At 42.8% G+C, this 12,853-nt stretch overlaps 1 protein-coding gene across 5 annotated transcripts in view; it reads left to right on the top strand.

The window, feature by feature from the left end:
* FSTL5 (follistatin like 5) overlaps positions 1-12,853 on the top strand; it is a 563,532-nt gene that overhangs the window by 479,165 nt on the left and 71,514 nt on the right. For 3 of the 5 annotated variants that reach the window (XM_053256997.1, XM_053257000.1, XM_053256996.1), the window contains one exon: positions 8,025-8,051. The exons of the other annotated variants lie outside the window; for them this stretch is intronic. In XM_053256997.1, coding sequence (XP_053112972.1) covers positions 8,025-8,051 — 27 coding nt within the window. The remainder of the gene's footprint in view (positions 1-8,024; positions 8,052-12,853) is intronic. 5 annotated transcript variants of the gene reach the window in all.

Here is a 12,853-nt window from a genome sequence, read left to right as displayed (position 1 = left end):
GCCTGGTTTCCCCCCCAAATGGTTTTGTTTTTTTATTTGTACCAGCAGCACCTGTCCCTTTAACTGGATGCTGCTTGGAATTTTATTTTATTGTTCAGCAACAATTTAATACTTTAATAGTATTGACTTTAATAACTGGGGTACTGTGTGTGCATTAGGGATGTGTGTTTCGTTTCGGATACAAAACGTTTTGTGCACAGAACAGACCATTTCGGCTGTTTTGTAGCCAAAACAAAACACCCAATGCTCAAAACAGAAAATTTTGTAGCCAAAACAAAACGTCCCTGTTTCCGATACAAAACATTTTGTTGTTTCGGCTGTTTTGGAACTCCATTTTGCAATCGCGAAAAGTCTTTCTTCTTCAGTCTCCATTTTGAGTTTTGACATCTGTTTGAATTTCCAGCCCTTCCAGCCTGCAGATTGGCCAGAGAAAGCATGGGCTGATCTGCTGGCAATTGCCTCCTTATTCCTTTTAAGCAAATTTAAGGGTAAATTTTACCCTCATTGGCCAGTGGGGCAGTGTGCATTTCATTGTTGTTGTTTCACACTGTTGTGTGTAGATCAATTGCATTTTGGGCAGGGGGGATGTGGATGTGCATGACCTTTGGAAATCTGCCTGATTTTTTCCAAAGCTCTGCTGTTGTTGATGTGTGATGTTGATGTTATCTGGGGTGGATTTGGGGCAGAAAGAGGGCTTTGGGGACAGAAGAGTGGTTCAGGTAGTAGTGCCCCAATGGGTGCCTGCTGCCACCCAGATTCCAAAGGAATTGGGGAAAGGGCTGATTTTTAAAGAATTTCTGAAATTGACATGTCTTTGGGGCAGATTTGGGGCAGAAAGGGGGCCTGAGGGGCAAAACAGTGGGTTGGGTGGCAGTGCCCCAAGGGGTGCCTGCCACAACCCAGATTCCAAAGGAATAGGGCAAAGGGCTGATTTCTTAGGAATTGTTGAAGTTTATGCTTCTTTAAGGTCCCCCCCCCCCAGGGAATAATGGAGGTTTAAGAAGACCCATAACTCCACCTTGGGGGCACTGGGGTGGCCAGGAGCAAGTGGTGGTGTAGTGCACACAGGTTGCCAACCCATGGGGTGCTGGGTTCTGTTGTTTCTGAGGTGTTCTGAGTGTAGATTCTCTGGTAGCATATGAGATTTTCAACGACAAACCATGAATCCACTCTCATATGCTACCAAAGAATCTGAATCTACACTCAAACATTGCTCGGGGCCACCCTGGTGCCTCCTAAGTGCAGTTATGGGGCAGGAATTATGGAGGTCCATCATTCCCTATGGGGAAGAACTTTACAGATGTGCAAACGCCATTACATCTTTAAAAATCAGCCCTCTGCCCAATTCCTTTGAAATAATTCTGGCAGCTTCCTTGCCCCCACTGGGCACTACCACCCACCCTACTCTGCTCTGGGCCACCCCTTTCCCCCCAACATGAAGCTATACTTTTGCTGAAACCTCCATTCTTCCCTATGGGAAAAATCCTATACTTCAAAAATTCACCAAAAATCAGCCCTTTGCCCAATTCCTCTGAAATTTGGGTGGTAGTTTCCACCCATTGGGCACTACCACCCCCACCCACTAGTTTTTCCCTGGGGCCATTTTTTAAAATCCAAAATGTTTCGGATTTGGATTTTGCAATTTCGAACAAAGAACAAAACTGGGGTGTTTCGAATTGGCTGATTTCGAACAAAGAACAAAATGGGGGTTTTTCGGATTTGGGCCAAAAACAAAACAAAAAACAAAACAAAACACACAACCCTAGTGTGCATGTGCACTGCATCCCCCCCGCCCCATACCAATAATTTTAAAATAGTAACAGCAGCCTACTGGCTTAACTGGGTGCTATTTGAATTTTATTTCCTCGTATGGTTTCTTTTCTCTCTCATTGCTTTGTTTGTAGCCAGCCCCCTTTAATAACTGGGGGTACTGTGATCCCCCTCCCCAAATTTTATTTAAATTGTGCCAGCAGCACCCAGGCTTTGTTTGTTGATTCTCAATAACTGGGGTGTGCTGTGGTTTCTCAATTTTATTCTGCAACCACGCTGCCACCTTTGCTGCTGCTGTCTTTGTGCTGCCAGGCCTGCCTCTGCCTGGTGGATTAATCTTTGGTTTTTGTAGGCTGTTGAGTGGTGCCGAGCTTTCCAGGCTCCCTCTCCTCACCTTTTTTGGTGGTTTTTTTTTAAATTTTGTTTTGGTTGTTTGGATGGTACCTGACTGGTACCCACCTGTGCCCCCCCCCCAGCTATTGAATCCTGGTGTCCACTTGGCCCAAAAGTGCCTCCTAAACTTGGCAAACTCCAGCCAAAGATGCCGCTGGAAGCCCCAGCCAATAGGTGAGAGACACACACACACACCTTGGTCAGGTTGTTTGCAAAAGGGAGGTATTAGGTGGCAGGACTGTAGGACAGGAGGAGTGAGTTAGAGAGAGGCCTTTTGGATGCACCACAGTGTGGTAGATAGCTATGTGTGTGGCACACAGAGCATAAATAGACCTCCCCAATCCCACACCCTCTTAAAGGTGCTTCTCCCCCCCCCCAAAAAAAAATCAGGGATAGGCCTTAAAAATTTTAAAATACCAAAAAGATGTGCGTGAAGGTGTGAAGTAGAGCCAGGAGCAGAGTGGCAGACAGAAGGAGAGGTGATGCTTCTGGCTGTGGTGGGTGTCAGTGAGAGGGTCCTACTTCCCAAGTCATTTGCCCCACTGATGTGATTACATGCAGGCTCTTCTATCTGGAGGAGTCTGGCCCTGCAGTGCAGCTGCCTGAGAGGGCAGAGGCGGAAGTAGGGGAGAGGTCTTCTCATGTCAGGAAGAAGCTCTTCTTTCTGTGGCAGTGGAGGAGGCGGTGTCGATGTCAGCTGCTAGCCCAGACAGATCGCACTCTCCATCCTCCCCAATTCCCATTGGCAATGCACTCTTCCCCACCCCAATCTGGGACTGAGGAGGCGCAGGAGGAAGTCATTCATGTTGTTCTTGGACCGAGAGCAGCATGGTGTGGGACCAATATGAGCACTGGCATAGTTACCCACATAGTGCTGTCTCTGTTGGAGCTAGGACCCTGGCAACATCAACTCTCTGCTACAATGCCTCATAGTGACCACTTGTGGAGGTAGGGTCATGGATAAAAGTGCTGGACTCTTTCCCTCTTTGTTCTTCCAGTGTTAGTCTCCATTTTTTTCTCTCCAGAGATGGCTGTGTTGTTTTTGGTCTCTCTCCCCTTTCAACCTTAAGCTTAGCTTTCCTATCCTTTTGTGACTTCTAAATAAATCCTTATAATTCTTCAATATTAAAGAACTGTCTCAAGACCTCTTACTTTGCTGCTTTCTCGCCAAACTGGTTTTGCTCTGCTATTTGGGGACTGAACTGCCATTCTGCAATTCAGCGGAGAGCTGATGCTGCCACGGTCCTAGCTCTAACACAGACAGCACAGTGTGGGTCACCATGACGTGGCATGTCTGTTAAGGCATCACCCATAGGTTCCAGTTCCCTGGCTTTGTGGCACATGAGCCAAAATGAGATGGTCTTCACTCTGGTCTTAAACCAGCAGATTTTTTTTTACTATCTGCTGCACCAAAGCTCTGCTAGCTACTTCCTGTTTGTGCATCCTGTCTAGAATTAAGACTATGGGGGATTAACATGCATTTGGCAGGCTACAATACCTGACTGGCAGATCATGTATATTTATTTTTCTATGTATACCCCTTTGGAACTCATGTTTTGAAAATCCAGATATAAGTACTGCTTATAGTAATAGTAGTCAGTCATATTAGTAACAGTGGACTCGGACCAAGGGGACCCATGTTCAAATCCTTGTCATCCATGAAACTCTCTGGGAGAGCCAGTCAGATATCTCTCAGCCAAACCTATCACACAGGCTTGTTGTGAAAATAAAAATAACCATGTACACTATTTTGGCTCCCTGGCAAAATTGCAGAATATAAGTGTATACATAAATAGAGTCTAGCTTAAGGGAACCAAGTTTTTCAGGCTTGTCTTGCCTTCACTGGCTAACATGATGCAGCATTATGACTCTATAACACTGTGCCTCAGGGCTACTGTAGACTTCTAAGGCAGTCTGAACCGTGTTCAGAAAAAGTGGTTGTGGAAGTAGCATTTCTGCAGGTTTTCCCAACTGCTGTGTCTAGGCTGCCTTAGAAACCTGCGGTAGCCTAAGAATGCAGCAATCACTGTAACACTGCACATCATGTTAGCCACTGTTCATATCTGAACAATGTAATAACAGCTGTTACATTTTTTGAGAGAGAGAAATCAGGCTGTTTGCTGCTCATAATGAGTGGTGTGGCCTGTTTGCCCCATCCCACCCCCTTCAAAAAGGCACAAGGCTGAGGGTCTCTGTATCCTTCTCCCTCAGTCCATCTGGAACAGGCACCCTCCCTCCATCTCTAGGTACAGTCTGGGCTTGCTGGTCGCCACTCGGGGCCGGGCAGGAATTTTTTGGCTTTTACCTGATTGGCTTATGGTGCATGTCCTTCTTCGCCTGCTCCTGAGTGTACCTTTTAGTTAGTTGAAGTTCCTTGGTCACAATTGTTTGCAGGTACAGTAAGGTGGGCAGGTACAGCGGAATTCGGTGAGCACCTTCAGGTAAGTGATTGGCTGTTGGACGGGCACGTCTATTCTCTAGAGACTTGACAGCTCGGGGAATTTGATCTTGCATGCTCTACTCTGTCAGGTGACACCCTGTGGAAAGCTTGGTGGCTTCTGAGGGGTGCCCTAAAGGCAGAGACCTGGCCTTAGGTTGGCTAAGAAGGACAGCCCCTGCTTTAGAGGGCAATGGGAGCTGTCTGGAGTCAAGGTGCATCGTCAGTGCTCAACAGGCAAGGCATGCCCTGAAGGTGCCAGCCTTTAGTTACTGCACTGTGGGGTTGGAGCACCAATCCCATCCAGCACCTGCTTTTGTATTCATTAATAAAATTGTGGCCCTTCACACCATATACTTGTGTCTAATGTCTTTTGTGGGGTGTGGGGGCAAACAAAAAAATAGGCTTTTTAGCAGAACTGAAAAGAACAGATGCTTGTTTTGAAAGACTGAAAATTGCTAATGTGAGACAAAACATTTTGGGTCTAGCTCTTCTGGGGATTGTCCATCAAATGAATATGAGCTACAATTAAAAAGCAATTTTCTTTAAAAAGAAAAAGACAAGAAATGCAGACTTCCTCTGTCTCTAACTTCACTGCTGTCTAACTGAATGAAAAGAAAACTAAAGAACAGTTTCTACAGAAACTGCTGTCATCCGGGCATTGACCAGAATACAATTTTCTCATTACCACAGTAGTGATTAAAAGATGAATAAAAAGACATATTGTGTGTAGGTCTGCTACTGCTAATAGACATTCATAATAATCCTAAAATGATTTATTTCACATCGTCGTCATCATCATCATCATCATTATTAGCATTTATATCCCACTCTTCCTCTAAGGAGCCCAGAGCGGTGTACTACATGCTTACGTTTCTCTTCACAACAACCCTGTGAAGTAGGCTAGGCTGAGAGAGAGGTGTCTGGCCCAGAGTCACCCAGCTAGTATCATGGCTGAATGGGGATTTGAACTCGGGTCTCCCCAGTCCTAGTCCAGCACAAATTGAAGAACACAAGCCCATAAATGAGCCAGTGTGGTACACCACACTGGCTCATTTATAGGCTTGTGTTCTTCAATTTGGCTCAAATTGCCCCATCATGAAAGGCTGATGGGCAAATTATGTGAAGATTTGCTCCTTAAAAAGAAAATATAAAGAGAGATAATAGTGTAGTCAGGTATTAGAGACATATGAGTCTTATTCCTAAATATGTAGCAAATCCCATTCTCTGGTTCAATGCATGCAATTGTAAAGACTCACTGTGCACACTTACTGAGGAGTAAGCTAAGCTCCATTAAGCAGAATAAAAGTTACTTCGGAGTAATATTCACTCTGAATGTCATAGGTTTTTTTTGTCGGTCTGACTCCAGTTTCTGTCCCATTTGTTTTATTTTTGATAGACACACATATTGAACACATATATTGATATGTTGGTTGTACTTAGAGAATAGAATTAATACAAAAATCCAAAGGCCACAAGGCAGATTATCAACTAACTTAGTTTATGAGTCTTTGGGTCATGTAGCAAAATACTGCAATGAATTTGGGTTTATGATGCCAACTAGCTGCCCAAATCTTTTCTTAGGCAGATCTGAAGGTTTAGGAGGCTAGAAGATGTTTCTAAATATGGTGTTAATGGCCCTGAAATACCCTGAAAGGAGGAAGCCATCAGGGCCTTTTAAGATGGTGTATATCTATCACATAATGCAGGTTGATGTGTGACTGAAAATAACAAATTAGCAGCTTGGGAGGAAAAAAAGATGTTTTCTGAGTGAAAATTACGAGGGCTGTGCAATGAAGGGTTGGGAATGTTGGAAAGGGCCATTTTGGAGGAGGTCAGAGAAATTTCCAATTTGAATTTGGGAAGCCCATTTCAGTTTAAACTTTTCCAACTTCCTTCAGGAGAAATTGGAGCTTTCTGGGGTGCCAAATGGTAGCAGGAGTCTGCTCTTTTTTCTCTTGATTCTCAATCTGAATGGAGGAGGGAGGAATTATTGCTAGGTTGCAACACTTCCTGACTTTGTGCATTGTGTTTAACTGCATGTCATTAAGAACAAGAAGGTGGAGAGCACTGCCTGGGTGCCTTAGAACATTTTATTACACTTCTTCCCCCAAAACATCTATTTTAGGCCAGAAACATCTATTCTAGGAGTAAAGCCAGCGTAATATAGGAGACTGTACAAAAGCTTTACAGCTTAAATGACATGGAAGTTAAGAAGGGCAGGCACTTTAACTTGGAATGTCCATGTAAAATGTAAAGCCATCTTAACTATCTTCTTAAACGGAAGGTTTTTGGATGATTGAATTCAAATATATTGGAATGTAAGAGTTACTTTCTGAACCAAATTCTTCCACTGTCTTTTCCATGTTATCGAATTTCTCTGTTTCTGATGTGCCTTGAGAACCTTTATCTTACAGAAGATACTGTGCTTTGAATTTTATCTGTTCTGGCCAGTTTATTTTATTATCATGTCTGAATCTGCTTAGCTATGCTTTCAGTATGGAAAAAGTGACATAGGTTCTGTAACTGGGAGAATTCTATTTTATTGTAAATGTCTAAACTCTACCTCTGTGAAATAGAGTTCAAATATCAGTTTTAATGTCATGTAAATATACTAGAAAGCAATTATTTTGCCTCAGCAGCTTATTTCTCTCAACATTGCCTTTTGAAGTCACTACCAAGAAAATTCCAGAAGCTTCAAAAGAATCATGATCTTATAAAACATTTCTGAAAAAGAAGTATTATTTAAATGCATCACTCATAGATATTTTTTGAGTGTTTTACTTATTATAGCTGCAATGAAATGTTCCTTTCTCAAATCCATTGTTCACTCTGAGGACAGCACAATACAAAGAATGGCTAAAATTTCCCTATGATCTATATTTGAGCTAAAAACCTAAATAAAAGCATTGTGGCTAACGTTAGATAGCACCCACTTCATTGAAAGATGCCAAAATATAATAAATTCCAATAGTAAATGTCAAGATTGTATATGACTGGAATCTAATGCTGTAGCAAACAGCAATGGTGTGTTTGGGATTTATTTTATAAACCAAATTGTATCATCTATATATTCATTTCTCCTAGGTGTACCCATCGCTAATTCCATGAGTGGCAGCTCTCGTGAGAGTTTGCGAGCAGCTGCTGATTAGCAACAGGACAGGGGAGAAAATAGGGATGTGGCCGCTGGCGTGCCAGCCGCTGGGAGCAGGCAGCAGCGGGCCGGGCACGTGGGCGGGAAAGAGGGAGGTGGGAGCTGGCCAGCTTTCTTTCCAGCCCTCCCACCCGCCAGAAACCGCAGGCGGGCAGGCGGGCAAAGAAAACCAGCCCAACTAGTGTTCATTATTTCAGAAATTGATGTGCCATTGCATGTGGATTTCCTTCTCATTTTTGTCTTCTTTTATTTCCCTCTTACATGCTGCAGTTGCAAACATACTGTGGAGAGAGGAAGGTACTAATATAATTTTCCCCCATACTGTAATAATATACTTGTCTTGTGTACTTATTAAATTTCTTGTTAGCAGACAATAGCTTTAGCAATTATAATTATTTTTTCCTTCTAATTCTTAATAATTGCCTTTACTTTTAACTCTATTATATAGCATGTCATTGTCAATAATGAAAAAAAAAACCAACTAATTATTTTTGTGAAGGAAGAAAACCCTTGGTTGCAGTATCTAAAAGCTTGCTATTTTCCTTGCCTATTGTTTGTATTTAATAACAAAAAAAATCTAAGTTTCTATAACACTTTTGGGATATTGCATAGGGAACTGCAATATCCTACAATTGCATTTGTTGAAAAGCGGTATATAAATATTTGTCCTGTTCGTATATCCGAGTTACAACAAAACTCCCAATGGAGACTTTGCCCTTAACTTGTCCTGATGTTTTGTCATAAATCATTCAGCCAATCAGAGTATCTCCAGTCAGACTGATGACCCAAGATGTGAATCATTCTTATTTTGCCAAGACTGTTATATTGTGTTAATCCCAGACTAACACAAAATTGTTGTTGTTTGATTACTTGATGAGAAAACACCAGTTTATGTGCTGCAGAGCATTAAAAATGGGAAAGGTTATATGTGAGAGAAAGGAGGGTGGAAAACTCACTAGCTGTTACCAACACATACTTCTAGTGATATAAAGCTGAGCATATAAGTGCATAGTTAGGTGTTTAAAATGAACATATAACTGCTATTTCCCACAATATACCTTCTGAAATGTAATTGTTTAACAGGGATGGAGCTCAATATAGTGGGGCCAATGTAGCCAAATTTTAACTTCCATGAAAAAATGAAGCATCCTTAAAGGACCATGTTAGATACAATAGCAGCACACCTTTACATCAGAATTAGATCACTGCCAAATCCATACAAAGTGGGAAGAGAGCTTTAAGTTTAAAGCAAAAAATTGTTTTTCTCCCAGCAATTCTCTCCTGGCTCATAATGGTGGCACAGTCTTTTTCATTTTGCTACAGCTGCTACTGCTGTCAAAAATATTTCCACTGAATTTTTAACTTTCCCTCAAAAATGTTCATTCAAGTGCTGGACATTAACCACAGCTCAAAATACAGTGAGATGTGCAAAAATTCCCATAAAGTGACTGAATTTCCCATAAAATGACTGTGAATGTCCCAGGGAACTGTGCAGCTATGAGACATAGGGACATAGGAAGCTGCCATATACTGAGTCAGAATATTAGTTCAGTATTGTCTTCACACTCACAGACTGGCCGCAGCTTCTCCAAGGTTGCAGGCAAGAATCTCTCTCAGCCTTATCTTGGAGAAGCCAGGGAGGGAATTTGAAACCTTTTGCTCTTCCCAGAGCGGCTCCATCTCCTGAGGAAACTATATTACAGTGCTCTCAATTCTAGTCTCCCATTCATATGCAAACAGGACAGACCCTGCTTAGCTAAGGGGACAAGTCATGCTTGCTACCACAAGACCAGTTCATTCTGCTCAGACATCCAAGGCTTGATATCAAGGAAGTTGTGTAATCCTTCATCTCCAGGAACTTTCCCAACCCAAATGAATTAAAGTCCCCTTTATATACTCTCTGCAAGCTCTCACTCTAGCCCATATTATTGGTTAAAGCCCTGTCATAGCCTCACCACTAGCTCTATCTGCAATTGCATGTATTGGGAAGGGGTTTACCAGCAGCAGTGGTACACCTAAGCCCCCCTCCCCGTGACTGCAAATTAAACATCATCCCCCCCCCGCCCACACACCCAGTATTTTTAGCATATGGTCTTGAGGGCACAAACAGCAACTGAAACCACAAGAATGTAGTTACAAAAAAACCAAGTATAATTTATGCAAATATGCATTAGCAGAAACATTTCAACATGCAACTTAATATATTCCCATCCCACATATTTCTTTCCCCACTCCCCGCTCTGTCTCTAAAGGATCCAATATTTAAGCAACTGCATTTGCAAGAATGTAAAGATGAACAAGACTCTTTATGCATATATGCATTAGCAGAAACATTTCAACACAACTTTTTGTTGTTGAAATGCAGTGTGTGTGTATATATATATATATAATCACAGACCAGATTAAAGCCAACAATCCATCTAGCACTCACACCCACAATCAGTCATAACAAGGCAATTCAGAATAAGAAAGAAAGCAGCAGTAGCAGCAGGGGGGAAAGCGTTTTAACACTAAGCCAACCCTCACCCCCAGAGTAGCTTCCAAAGGCAGGAAGGGGGGAAGAAAAAATATATATATATCCCAGAGAAACACAAGTACAGAGCAGCTCGAGCATGGCAGCAGCAGTGGGGGAGGAAATCTCTCACTCAGCCACACAGCTATAATCCTCCTGAAAACTTAGTGAGTTGGTGAAAGCTTTGGTGGGTTTGCCCAAAGCTTCAAAAGCCCAAGTCAAAGTCCAGCCCAAGTCAAAAGCAGCATCAACTTTTACTTCTCCACCCCCCTCACCCAAACACACAATGTACAAACAAAAGCTGAGAATTATAATAAAAAAGAAGGTAACAAAACCTACAGTTCATTTTAAAGCGCCTTGCTGTATTCTGTGGTGCTTCTTGTGAGTCAATGGCTTGCCTTAGGAGAGGCACTTTTCTATCTGCACTTAAGCTGAAAATCCTATACACATTTGCATGGGAGCAGCGGGACATCCTTCTGTACGGTGTGGTGGCAGGATGGCATAGGGGCTGGGGAGCCACTCTAGCTGGCGTTGCTGGATCTGGGTGAGGCTGCCATGGGTATGGAGCCGGCTGGCGGTGCCGTGACAGCATAGCACACCAGAAGCTGCTTTGCAGGCCCCCTCCCCATGCATGAGAGATTGGGGCAGCAGGGTGGCTGGTGGAGGCCCCGCCGGTCTTGGCACACAGATGGTGCCCCCTCACAAAGAGAGATCGAGGTGGCAGGGTAGTTGGTGGAAGTCCCACTTGTCTTGCTACGCACATCCCTCCCATGCTGGCAGTGGCCCCGCCACACACATGGGATGGCTGGTTGCAGCGGTGCAGTGTGGGGCATTTGGAGGCCTCCAGGGGACATTTAGAGGGGGCCCCCTCCACAAGGGCCGGACTTTGAACCGGACCTTGAACCGAAGTGCGCCACTGGAATGGTGACAAATAGGACTGCAGGATTAAATCAAAACACAACAGGGATTGGATTGTTAAATAAAAACAGAACAGTTCCTGTGATACATAGGTTTGCCAGTTTCTTTATTGGCTGTGCCTCCTATGTCTTAGCAACTTGATCTGCAGACATTAGCAAGTGGCAGTGCTTCATCCAGATCTGAGCTTCATCAGTGCTCATTTACAGGACCATTTAATTTGAACTAATTACCACTTTTTATGTTTGGGAGTTTAGTTCATGTTCAAGGAAGCCAAGAGATTTAGGATTCGGATTCAATTTCACTTAACAGGAAAAAATATAAACTCCCTGAACCAGTTCTTGGATTCAAGTTCAGTTAGAATTCCTGAACACAAACTTTTTGGTTTTTGTTCATTTTTGTTTTGTTGTTTTCTTTAGTTTTGGTGGAAGAGACTAAATGACTACCAGTCTGGAATACATGTGTTGAACTTTAAGGAGTCACAAGACTCTTAGTAAAATAAAAACAATTGTACTTGGAAGCATTAATTCTCAGTTATGACACCAACAAAAAGTGAGAAAGATTATTTCATATACAATCATGTGTAAGAAAAAGGGGAAATTGAAACACTAGGGTAAAAATGAAAGCTTGAAACAAAGGAGTACCATTTCAGAATGGAATGCATACCAGTTCTGTAGCGAACAATGGAGTCCCTTTTGCTCTGTAGTACAATGGCAGATGATGTGTAGAATTTCATGAAGATTTTTGATTATTAATGTTAATATTGGCTGCCTAATTTGCTGTAAAATGGAAAACCTAATGGCCAACCTCCAGAATAAGGAACGTCATATGGAATGAGCACCACTGTGCTAGCTTAGTTTTAGTTTGTGCTAAAAATGAGGATTGCCCAAGAGTGCTATTGTGGTATAGTACTCGTTCACAAAAATTCTCATTGAAATAAATAAGGAGAGCCACAGTTGCACAACTGCATGATTGCAGTAGCACAACACTAGTCTGGAATGCAAGGTCCAGATTTGGTGCTACTAGCTACACAACAGTCTTATGCTCGTCCAAATCCTTCCACAAGCTGTTCATTGCTCAGGATGTCAGTCAGTAGGTTTTCTGCACGGTTGAAGAAAATGTCAGATATAATAAGACATTGAGCCCTTTCTCACGATCAGAGAGAAGGGCTTGAGAACCGGTGGCAGAGAAGGCTGCTTATACTTACCTTCCCCGCAGATGACCACTCCATTGCTGGGCGCGCTCCCCCCATATCCAGAAATCTCATGTGCAAGTGTGTGGGGATCCCAGGAGTGATGGGTGGGTGCCCATCACTGCTACAGTGCCTGCTAAAAGCATTGAACATAATTTTTTTTAAAAAACAGGGATAAGGGACAGGGCTACCTTAATCCCATTTAAGATGCTGGTGGGCTTGCAACCACAGCACTGCCAGTAGCTGTTTAGGTCCCATGGATTCACACACGCAGCCAAGAACAGCCTAACAATGAAACACAGCTACTAAACCTCCTAGGATTTCTGTGTTGTCATGAAACTTGTTTTCATCAGTTCCAGCCCTCATTATTTATACAGCGAGAAATTTTAAGGAATTTATTTCCATTGATCCCAATGCAGGGTTACGTAGTGGGGATTCTGTCTTCCTTTCTTTTTGGTTACAGGTGCCTTCAAATTATAG

This window comes from Hemicordylus capensis, chromosome 5 (assembly GCF_027244095.1).
Source record: "Hemicordylus capensis ecotype Gifberg chromosome 5, rHemCap1.1.pri, whole genome shotgun sequence".
In the NCBI taxonomy this organism is placed as follows: domain Eukaryota; kingdom Metazoa; phylum Chordata; class Lepidosauria; order Squamata; family Cordylidae; genus Hemicordylus; species Hemicordylus capensis.
The sequence above is the reverse complement of the archived record's forward strand: the minus strand, read 5'-3'. Positions and strand labels throughout refer to the sequence as shown.